The 11,356-nt window shown below is 36.1% G+C and overlaps 1 protein-coding gene across 2 annotated transcripts in view; it reads left to right on the top strand.

Moving 5' to 3' along the window:
- The first annotated feature begins 433 nt into the window (after nucleotides 1–433).
- The window catches only part of LOC135685749 (trafficking protein particle complex subunit 10), a 35,294-nt gene continuing 24,371 nt past the window's right edge, over nucleotides 434–11,356 (top strand). Inside the window, exons 1-8 of one of the 2 annotated variants that reach the window (XM_089112852.1) lie at nucleotides 434–779; nucleotides 3,796–3,877; nucleotides 4,237–4,372; nucleotides 5,560–5,750; nucleotides 7,143–7,329; nucleotides 7,790–7,901; nucleotides 9,447–9,694; nucleotides 10,218–11,350. In XM_089112852.1, the coding sequence (XP_088968978.1) occupies nucleotides 719–779; nucleotides 3,796–3,877; nucleotides 4,237–4,372; nucleotides 5,560–5,750; nucleotides 7,143–7,329; nucleotides 7,790–7,901; nucleotides 9,447–9,694; nucleotides 10,218–11,350 (2,150 nt within the window). In that variant the 5' untranslated portion in view covers nucleotides 434–718. The remainder of the gene's footprint in view (nucleotides 780–3,795; nucleotides 3,878–4,236; nucleotides 4,373–5,559; nucleotides 5,751–7,142; nucleotides 7,330–7,789; nucleotides 7,902–9,446; nucleotides 9,695–10,217; nucleotides 11,351–11,356) is intronic. The other variant, XM_065201806.2, reaches the window with a different exon arrangement.

Below are 11,356 nucleotides of genomic sequence, written 5' to 3'. Positions count from 1 at the left end.
TTGCCCGAGCTATGTTACCTAACTAGATTGTTCTTGAGGAGGAAACAGAAATATATAAAACTAGGAAAAAAATTGAACACAGTTAAGTACAACACATATTGCTCGATGTTCCAAGTAATTTTTGCAGGCATTTTGGCATCAAAATTTGCTCACTAATATCACGTTAAAACGTGCCTCTTGCAAAATCTCTTCCAAATTAAATATTTATAGTTCCGTGAAATAAGAACATCCATGCTGTTTAGCGTATATTCAAATTTTATAAAAATTATTAAAGATTTCATAGATCAGGTCACCCAAAATAAAACGAGGCCTGCAACCTAAAAAATGTGTAGGAAAGCGATGAACGAAGAAGTGCTGGAGGGAATAAAAAAGCGGCACGCACACTTTTTATTTGTTAAAGAAAAATAAAGCTGTTGCAATGCGATTATCAACGATTAATCGACACACAGATTCAAAAAATTCAAAAAGGGCAAACTGTGGTCCAAAATATTACAAAACAAATGCTTATTAACTTATTTACCTTACAAAGATTAAAAACCAATAGATTTAAATTGTAAACATCTTTTCTGTTACACTATGAAGCCTCTGAAAAGCCCTCAGCTCTATTGTTAGTGTTAGATTTTACTTCCTTCTTCTTTGGCAGGTGGATCCGTGCACGGTTTGGGTCCAGTTTTTTCTAAAGCAATGGAGTTAGAAAGAAACTATAACAACAGATGAAATGGAAATGCGCAATAATCATAAAGATGATGGGAGTATCAATTTTTTGCCTGTCATCACCAGTAAGTTTTGCCAAAATTCTTATTTAAAAAAAAAGGCGAAGTAAGACCTGAATTAGGCCCAAGAATTAGGCCATCATTCTGAAAAATACAATTGGTACATATCCTATCCTTTACCGTTTTTGATACTAGCGAGAATTATTTTATCAGGCCAAATTCATTTGAATGCAGATGGCAGATGGTTTTTGTTATTTTTAAAGTTTTTTTTTCTATATGTAATCTGCAACAACACGCGTGTAAACATGGTGTGGTATATTTGGTTTTATTGTTTTACTGTGAATGAACCAAGATATGATTGGCTAACGAGTCGGTGGAAATTAGAGAACTGTTTGTAGTCGTTACAATGAGGGGGATGGAAAAGTATGCATAATTCCCATCGCAAATAATGAATACGTATTACACTATCCCTGCCCATTGCAGAAACGGAAGCAAAATATCTTCTGGAATGTAGGAGGTTTAAATTTTTAATTTAATTTCTGTTTACATTAATTTTAGAACAGTCTTAGATAGTAAACGTAGATGACGTCTCCAGTAGTAGGTACTTCCTTCTGGGGATAAGGTACAAGTAAGACAGTGATGGGGCAATGGAGGGGTGGTAATTTGGAGATAATAAGCTCCCCTTTTTTCCAAATATGGTCCCCTTTATTCTTCCTTAAGTGGATAGAAAAGGAGGAAAAAACACCTGGTAAACATAGCAGTAAATCACACATAATGGGCATATTCTCCAATTGCCCTCCAACCTTGCAGTAGCTGGTGCCTCCACAGACTTAATGTCATGGTATAACCCTGACTCAAAAAGTTGGACAAAGTTGCAGTTATTGTAGTGTTATGGAAGTTTTGAATTTCGTTTATAGCTGTACTGCAGGCTGCAACAACAAAGGTGATTAAATAATTCAATTGAAAAAAGTTTCACTGGATTTCATGGATTTTGTTATTTAAAAGTGACACTGATTTTCCATGATCAAGTTGAGATATGATTTTTCTCAATGGTGTCACCCCAGGGGGTGCTTTCATTAAGGCTTGACAGGGGTATGGTCATGGTCAAAGAGGGCCAAAGCTAGAATGCTAAAAATTACCCTCAAATGGTAGCTTTTTAACAAAACCCCAAAATGACAATCGCATAAGAATTGCAATATCAACTAAGCAGTAAATTAGAAGTACCCCCCCCCCTCCCATGAGGTAGCAACTACTTAAAATACTCAAAGTGGTAGTGCTATTTTCCTAAATTGGACCATTTGGTAGCCATTGGGTAGAACCCTCAAACTGACCAGACCCTCTGTTAGGCCCCTAGGACTACCCCCCTCCAGGGGTGTCACAAGAGAGGGGGCATGGTGTGTTATCATCCTACAAATAGAGGCAATTTATACTCTCACCAGGGCATAAAAATTATATTGTATGAAAAGTATGAAAATTATTTTATTTTCCTGTAGGGTGCAAAGTTTTCCATATTATGAAATCAACATCTAGCAGACTAAACCTCCTGTCATAGATACACCAGTTCTTTTGTGATCAAAATTGTTTGATCTGCCTGATTTCATTGAGAGTTTATGAAGTGAGATTTAAGAACAAATGGCTAAGAGCAAAGAGTTAAAAACAAAACAAAAATCACTGGGATGGAGAAGATTGTCAGAAAGACTGTTTGAATTAACAAAGTTATAAATATGAATATATTATCTTTTTCATTGCTTTGGTTTGTTTAGGGGTGAGTATTGGGGTGTAGTACCCCTTATAGGAAGAATACGGCAATAAAGAGTGTACCTTGTCCACTGTAACTGGAATCACTGATCTTGTCTCTGTTCTTTCCTTTTTTACTATTTGATGTTTAGTGGTCATTTTTCATTTTCTGGTTTATTCTTGCTGTAATGTCATTTCGCCACTTCTGCTTCCCATGCTTGATAATTTATATTTCCTAAATAAATACCATCTGAGACCAGTGAAGCCCAATGTTAATTTGATATTTTCTTTATGGCAAATTTGTTTGCTCAAGATATCAATTTGCTTAGTGCTTAAACATGCAGTCACTACTGTAGCCCGGCTATGTAGTCTTTGACCTTTTGCTGCTAAAAAGACTGCTTTTTTGTGCCATCCTACTTAGAATAATGCCCCTAAGCTCTAATTTTTTGCACCAAAATCATTCAACTTGATCTTTGATAGGCCTATGCTTTGTGCCAAAGATTTTGATTCTTGAATAAAGCTACCAGGAGATTTTGTGACCTCAAGGTGTCTCGGTGATGTGAGAGAATGGTTCATTGTTTATAGAGTTTTTGACTAAATGGATGTTGGAGATTAGGAGGCGACCATAACATGCTATGCATTGTAATCTGTACCAAACTTTAGAATGAGAGGAAAGCCAGCCCATTTCTATTATGTCTTACTTCAACTTCTTAAGTTTTGTAACATCTCAACTTATTTTCATAATTTTATCAACATTGATGGTAGTAAACAGCCTTTTATGCACTCAAACTGGTGACAGAAAAATTTCCTGTGGAAATCAAGATCACAGAATGGAGAAATAATACTTAAGAGCATACTAAAGAAACAATTTAGTTAAATAGAGCAATATACCTAAGGAATTTGGAAATGTAAACTTAACAGGTACAAGGTTGGTAGGTGAAGCCTTAAAGTTAGTTCCAGACTTGCAGCAAACCAATGATTCAACTTAAGTTGCAAAATTTGATTGGATCTTGAAAACTTTTTTCTTTTTTCACCTTTTCACATATTTTTAAATTGTCTGCTTTTCTACCAATGTTTTGTAGTCATTGTTAGAAATACTTTGTGGTAGTGGAAAGGGTAAACTAGTATAAGAAAGCGATCGAAACTTTAAAATCTAATGTAAATATAATCTGAGTATTATAAAATCCCAGCACAATCGGATGGAAATGGAACAACAGGAGTACAGCATAAGCAGACATGTTTTAATGGCTTAGAGCCATAATGTACCTTTTCATTTAATTGTACTCTCCTTGATATTATTTTACTCTTTTGCTTTTACTTTGTTAACACTCATGATTCCTTATAGATTTTGGCAACGAAGAAGTGTATCTCAAAATTTCACAAGAAATTGAAAGATGCCTGCCTTTGAAGCCTTACATATGGAAGAGGTACATTTTCACATACGCAGTTGCGTTTTTTAAACTGAGAAGCAATTCTTAATGGCTCAGCCAAATAAAACGAGGACAAAAATTATAACAAACTTGTTATACTGATATTTTATGATCTGAAGCAGTGCTTGGAATAGCTAGGGAGAGGGAGTTAGTGAGTGTTCTAGGCATTGTAGACACATAAAAGATATCCTAGAAAACACGTATTGCTCTTTCTTAGTATCACTCTTTATCAGCAATTTTTTTATTAATTGACTTTATTGTCTTTTCCAGCTTTTGTTTGAATTGAAGAATTTTAAAGTTTCGAGGCCCTAATGATTTTTTGCAAACGCCTTCCAAGTAAATTTGTTTTATCACAGGGAGGGAGAAAGCACAACAAACACTGTCTGTCTCAAAGCTGCGCTTGAGACATTCAGTACAGAGCAGCTGACTGGAACAATAGATGGCTTTGTGACAAAACGACCTCTTCTTCACCTGTACTGGACAACCTGCTCGGTGCGTTTCGCTTATCTTTTTAGGGAGACAAACAACTGCTATCTTTCAGCAACTGAGCAGTGTTCAGAAATAGTGGTTGTTGCATCGCCACCAAGTTATAAAAGTCTTTGTAAACACAAGAATTTGAGGGTTGCACGTCCCTGAGATTGTGTAATAACCTAAAGCCATTTTAACACAAAAAATTTAAATGACTGCAGGATGGCTCGATAAAATTTCGTCTACCAACTAATACCTCTATTTTAATGGAACCTCCTTATCTTTTTGGCATGACCGACAAAATGTTTCTTCTTTAATTTTCTATTTCATTAAAAGGGCATGTTTCAAATATGGCATTTTTGACAAAATAATTATTGCTACGTTGAGATCTCTAACTGATCAATTTTTATATGATTTAATAAATAGAATCTTAAAAAATATTCATTTAATTTGGGATGGGATGATGCTGAGACCTTGAGAGAAAACAGTATTCAGCAATCTATAACAATTTGACTGTGCTGTAGCTGTAACGTATCAACCCTGATACTCAATTCACTTAATTTATAATGACCATCTGCATTTACGTGAGATTTGCAAATATACTTAAGCTGAAGGGCTTCTTCGTGAACAGCTCCTCGCATTAATGATGGATAAAATTGGCTAGGCCATCGTCTCTCCTTTAGAATCAATCATGTTGTGGCTTCGATTAAGCTTCGATTGTGGGTTTTACTTGAATTTTGCGATTTTCTGCAACCAATTTCTAGCTAAGATTAATCTAGTAGAAAGGCTGCTACTCTTTTTAATAAAAACACCTTTTATAAAAACACCTAGGCTCCGAGCCTCAAATGAAAAGAAAATCACAAAAACAAATGTGTGTTCAAAAGTTGTCAACAATGTGTCAACTTAGCAGAACAGATTTCATCAACAAATCAACTATTTTGCTAAAAGTCATACGAAGCTGTTGTTTAGTGGTCTTAGAAGCAATTAATCGCATAGGAAAATCAATGTTGAAATAAGAGCAACATCAAGAACACGATACTCTTTTTATCCAAAAGATAAGAACATCGAGTGTCTGCAAAGAATATCTGGTTTTTTTGAAAAAGGGGTGTACTTTATTCTAACCTTATTTTAGATGCACATTTTTGGAAATTTAGTTTTGTTTCAAGTCTTCCAGACTCTTTCTTATTGATAACTGGATTTTATCATTTTAGGAAAACAAAGACTACCGGCATGGAACAAAACAAAAGATCGAACATTGGAGAAACCATTTAAAATCATGCAGCATCAACGATTGGTTGATAATTTACGTTAAAAAACAGTCACGAAGAAGGATGACTCGTTCAAAGGATATTGTTTATGAACATTTAAAAGCCGATTTTGGGGATGAAGATGAAACAATAAGGTGAATCCTAAGCGCTTTTTTTTAAATCATTGCAAACAGAGAAAAAATGATTTACTGTAAGTGTTTATTCGCGAAAATTGTTTTGTGCACAGGCGTAGCTCAAGCGAACAAAGTAACGAGCAAACGAGTGAGCCAGCGAACGAACGAGCTAACGAACGGATGAGCGAACGAACGAGCGAGCGAATGAACGAACGAACGAGTGAACGAGTGAACGAGCAAACGAGCAAACGAGCAAAGAAACGAACGAACGAGCGAACGAAAACGAGGGAACGAAGGCACGAACGAATGAGCGAAATTTATCTAAGTTCACTGATTATATTAAGTGACAGAAAGCATTTTTTAAAAGCATTGAAGCGAAAATTTACTGATCAATTATCTAAATATATGGAACTAGGTCGAGATTTAGGGTGAAAGACCGCACCTGTTCTGTTGTGATTCCTTGGGTTTATGCTTGTTTATGCTTTGTGAAAGACCAAATTTTGGTTCGTTTGCCCGAATTAAATCGAATCTTTGGCATTTCATCAAGAAAGAACGCTTTTTAGAAGCTACTGAAATAAATCAGCGTTAGCAGTCGTTGAGGCCTAGGCTTGAGCGATGAATTCGTCGATGATTTCATATATGAAGAGTTGAAAGAATTTCTGTGACTAAGCGGATTGTATGTAAATGGACGGAAAGAAGTGCCTGTTGCATACTAGGTATCTCTTTCCAGGAGTCCAGGGAGTTTTCGTGGTAGACTGTCTATTCATTTTGCTATTTCTGTTGGTGGACAGAAGACCTGTACCTAAATGTTATCTTTCCCATTAGAATTTTCAAAATTTATTATTCTTTTATTTTGAACTGTGCATGTTGCTTGGAATTTTCAACTAATATACCTAAACCAGAACCTAAAACTGAATGATTTTATATGAAAATCAACATAACGATAGCTGATTTCCAATCCTAATGAACCAAAATGGTAACCATATGATTCCATTCTTACGCCTTTTAAGTTCACCCTAGCACTTGGACTGTTTTAATGATAGGCCCCAAATTGCATTTTTATATCGTTAGTTTCAAATAAACATTTTGTATGTTGCCAGTTTATATAAAATGCTGTGTTACCGAATATATCTATCTATTCATTCATTTTTGTTTTAGACTTTTAATTTAACGAAATTTACATTGGTTGACAAGAAACTCATTACTGTGATATTTAGCAAATGCAACCTTAAATCTTAAACAAAAGCAATGCTTCTGCCTCTATTAAGACACAAACAAAATGCCTTTGCGTTCATGACCCTGCAACATGGACAGTCTTTTTTTGATGACCCATTCATTCCTACACCTTTCAGCTCAGAAGCTGCGAGGAAGGCATCAACAATTTTTTAACATATACTGTATATTGTCTTTTAGAGTTGCTCAGCTATGGGAGCCAAGGAAAGCAGTGGACTCTTGCTGGGAAGCTCTCATGACAAGGATTCGACAATTGCTGTGGTCTTCAATTAAAAATCATCTTATCACAGTTGATGATAGGCTACAAGAACACAAACAGAGGCATCCGGAGCCAACATGGTCGTTTCTTGAATATTTACAGCTAAGTGTATGGGGCTTTTTCCAAACTACTCACAGGCTAATGGATTGCTTTGTTTTTAACAATAACTGGACTACTCGTTAATATTCCACATAAAAACTATTTATACCTTTCGACTTATTGATTCTGCCGATAATTTTTTCTATTTCTTAAAAGCTAGCTGTTTTTGCTAAAAATGAAAGAACTTTCAATAATCTATGTTCAAAATAAAACTCCTCGAAATTAAGAAATTAGGAGTTTTAAAGGAGCTTACCAGATGATTATTTCTTTTTAAGCTAGAAAGCTTTTTTTGGTGTTCCCTTGAACATTTTCTTAATGAATGATTATAAACAACTTCTGATATCAGCATTGTTTTCTGCATCCTAGTGGCAAGATATTTAAAAAGGATCAGACAATGCTCGATATTATTGATGTTTTAGAACATTTTTTTACATTCAATTTGAATAAAAAGCTGCCATATACTTTTAAGGAGGAGGTGGCCGGTATTTATAACTTCGCAGCACACTATCAAGAGTCGTTTGCTTGTTATGAAGAGCTGAAGTCATTCATTTCCCAAATGTTGTCTGAGCAAGACCATAATGGTAAGAATTTTTAGCTTACAAGCACTATCCCTCGATGAATTTCGGTGGTCATCCAAATTCCTATTGGTTGCCCTACACAGCAGGTTATTGTTACATTTCCAATCAGCGACGCAGAACTAATTTCAATACTTTCTCTATTAAAGATGTGCCACTGTGTAGTGTTAATATAAACGTTTAACTGTCGGAACATAGTGCCTCTAATGAAAATTTACCACTCACATTGGTCGTTTTGCATGAAAAGAAGATAACATATTGTTGAAACTGCCAACTGAATGTTTAATTTATGATTCCTAGGAAGCAACTCAATCATTTCATCTAGGATTGAGATGCAGCCTAGGTTCCTGGTTAAATCTGAAGTTTCAATCGTATCAAGTACAATCCAAGATAAAATGTTTATGTATTTAAGGAGAGGTAGCCCTTTAGGAATATTGGTTTTCAATGGCCCTTCACTTAAAAAGTTTACAAATTTAGACTGAAGTAAAAATAAAATTTATATCCACTATTCTTTTTTATTCTAAGTAGCATCTACGTTATCTGTTGTTCCCTAGCCATAGTGTTCCACCAAACCCTGTCATTAGAACTCCTTTTTAGGATACCATAGCTCTACCAAACCCTGTCTTTTTAGGATACCATAGCTCTATCAAACCCTGTCTTTTTAGGATACCATAGCTCCCATAAAATCTGTCATTTGACGTCCTTTTTAGGTACCATAGCTTCTGATGTTTGCCCACTCTTTAACATCATCTATCCAGGTTCTCCTTTGCTTTCCATATGGTCTGCTGCTCGAAATAGAACCCTTGATAACTTTACAGAAAACTGAACCACTTGATCCTCTTGCAACAAGTCAAAAACGCGCAACTTTCCCTTTGCAATGATCTTTTTCAATCTAGGAGTAGGGTGCATTCTTTGTAGTACTTCCTCATTCTTTATTCTAACCGTCCACTTCAGCATTCTTCGGTAAACCATAAGGAAAAAGGCCTTAAAGCGTTACATCCATAGGGAAAAACTGATCAAACATAAGCTCTATGAATGTTTAGTTTTTTGTTTATGCTGCTGTTGAACCATTCTTTGTGTCGTTGGAATGCCAGATTTGCCATGGCGCTTCTTTTCTTTATTTCGTCTACCCTACATTGCTGATCGGCCTTATTTCATATTGGGGTGTTTAATATTTTTCAAGAGTTACAACTTATTTTCGTGTTTAACTCTTTCGAATGATTTTGTGTAATCTATAAAACACACAAATAGTTTTCTTCCCTTTCCAACCGTTGTAGCTCTTACATTCTACATAACAATCATCAAATATTCACAAAATGATATCGGGTTCACTAACAAGTAGCTTATCAATTGCCTTTCGGTCTTATAAATCTAATGGAAATTTTTTTTCTTTAGCAATATATAGAATAAGTCCTCATTGTAAGAAAACTTGGACTATCGTGAAAGTGCAATGAGCCTAAAATCACAAGTAGAATAATGCTTTTTGATAGCTCTTTTAATTTGAACGTCACATTATAATTGCTAAGAGAGGTTTGTTAAATCAATCTCAAGGAAATCCATCTGTGATGAGACGGTGGACGAAGACACCTTTTTGTTGGGATGGAATATCGCTTAGATACGAAGCAATTGTGTATCACCGTGATGTTGTTTATGGCGGAAAAGCATCGATATTGGAGCTCAAAAATTACATTTCCATACGACAATGGCAGTTGCTTCTGAGCATGGGGAAAAGATTGGAGGTTCCATCGAATTTTCTGATGTTTTTATTAACAACGGTGCATGAGACAAAACTTCTCCTTGTAAGTATAACCGCTTTTTCTCCCTTCTCTGTGTTGCTGCTTTATGCTCAAAGTGGAAATGCAAAACAGTTCGTTTTCTCAGTTAATTAAGGTAAGGGTAAAGGTTAAGGGAACTGTGGGTCTTGTAGAGGAGATACCTGTTAGAAAGTCCAGTTGTCCTTGGACAATAGCGTGATAAAGTAGAAGGCCAGTTCCGTCCATCGTCGCAATCCCCCTCCCCCCTTCAGTGTTGCCACAAGTCAGCTTTTTGTTGCAGGGGGAGTGAAGGCGAGTGCCCAAGCTATTAGTTAGTCCTGGATTTTTAGCCCAATTTCTTAATTACTGCAGCAAGGCAATTAAGCTCCATGACTTATCGACTGTACTGAAGTGGTAGACTGATTGATTCATCGTGTAAACAACCAATAAATTCCTTGCCAGTGAGCAGCATTGATAGAATGATATTCCCTGCTAACTACAAAGTAAAGTATTTTATCAAGACATGTTTTGCAAGAATAAGCATTTATAAATATATTTTGCTTACCAGACTGGCCTTTCTGTTTGTGTTCCTGCCTGTTCGGTTGTTTCATCTTGTCTCGAATACGTTAGTTGTATCGGAGAGGAAGAGATGTCAGACAACACCGTAATCTCATATTTGGCACAGCTATTTGATTATGCTCGGGAAAAGCTTTATTCGATTGGGGAAGAATGTCATCTACTTCCAGGCAAACAGCCTGTTGATGATATGTTAAAGGAACTAAGTTCAGGGCTTTGCATCAGCCAACAACTTCATGAAGACACAGAAACCGGCTCGAAAATGCTAATGGCAACAATTAATTCTCAGGAGATTTTCAGTAAAAGGTACATAGCACTCTGCGGAAAGTCAAAGAGGTTTTATGAAAACTGTCGTAGATTTCGATGTGCAAAGAGAGTTTCTCTTGATATGGCAAGATATTTTTACATGCTGGAGAAGTATGACTTTGCAGTGAATGAGTTGATGGCTACTCTAAATGAATATCGCTTGTCAGGTTGGGAAATTCTGCATATTAATGTAATGGAACTGCTCGCTGCATGTCATCCAGATGGAAAGTCACTTGATCTTTATCTATCCACGCTAGGCCATCTCTCTTGTACAAAAATTTTGTCTGTTGATAAACGTTTGTCGTATGCCGATATGTTTTTGACAAACTGTTACCAGAAAACTGAAGGCGTATTAAGTATAAGTTTGACCTCAGTCATCAACATAGAGCATGTCCGAATCGAGCTGAGTGGCGGCCTAATTCATATCGGGGAGATAGTTAATGTTTTTGTGACCCTGCAAAACAATATGCTTAAAGATATCAATGTAGAGGATATTGAGATTATAGCTAAATGCTCAAGAGCAAAGAAATCTGGATCATCAAAGAATCGTGCAGCAACTAGGAATCTCCCCAGTAAACCAAGCGAAACAGTCTGGACAGAACTGCTTGCAACCGAAAGAGAATCACCTTCCGTTACGGTTAAGCGATCTCGGTCTGAACAAGGAAAGAGTCACGATAACGAGGCTCAAGATAATGTACAATATGAATTCGAGACTGACGTTCAACAGAGCGAGGATACAAACTCAGGATCAGAATCTTCCATAGAGGATGACAGCAAATCTGATGAAATCGAGATTACGCAAAGTGGTTGTAGCGAAAGGTTGGT

This window comes from Rhopilema esculentum, chromosome 15 (assembly GCF_057945365.1).
Source record: "Rhopilema esculentum isolate cy_ngs chromosome 15, ASM5794536v1, whole genome shotgun sequence".
In the NCBI taxonomy this organism is placed as follows: Eukaryota; Metazoa; Cnidaria; class Scyphozoa; order Rhizostomeae; family Rhizostomatidae; genus Rhopilema; species Rhopilema esculentum.
The sequence above is the reverse complement of the archived record's forward strand: the minus strand, read 5'-3'. Positions and strand labels throughout refer to the sequence as shown.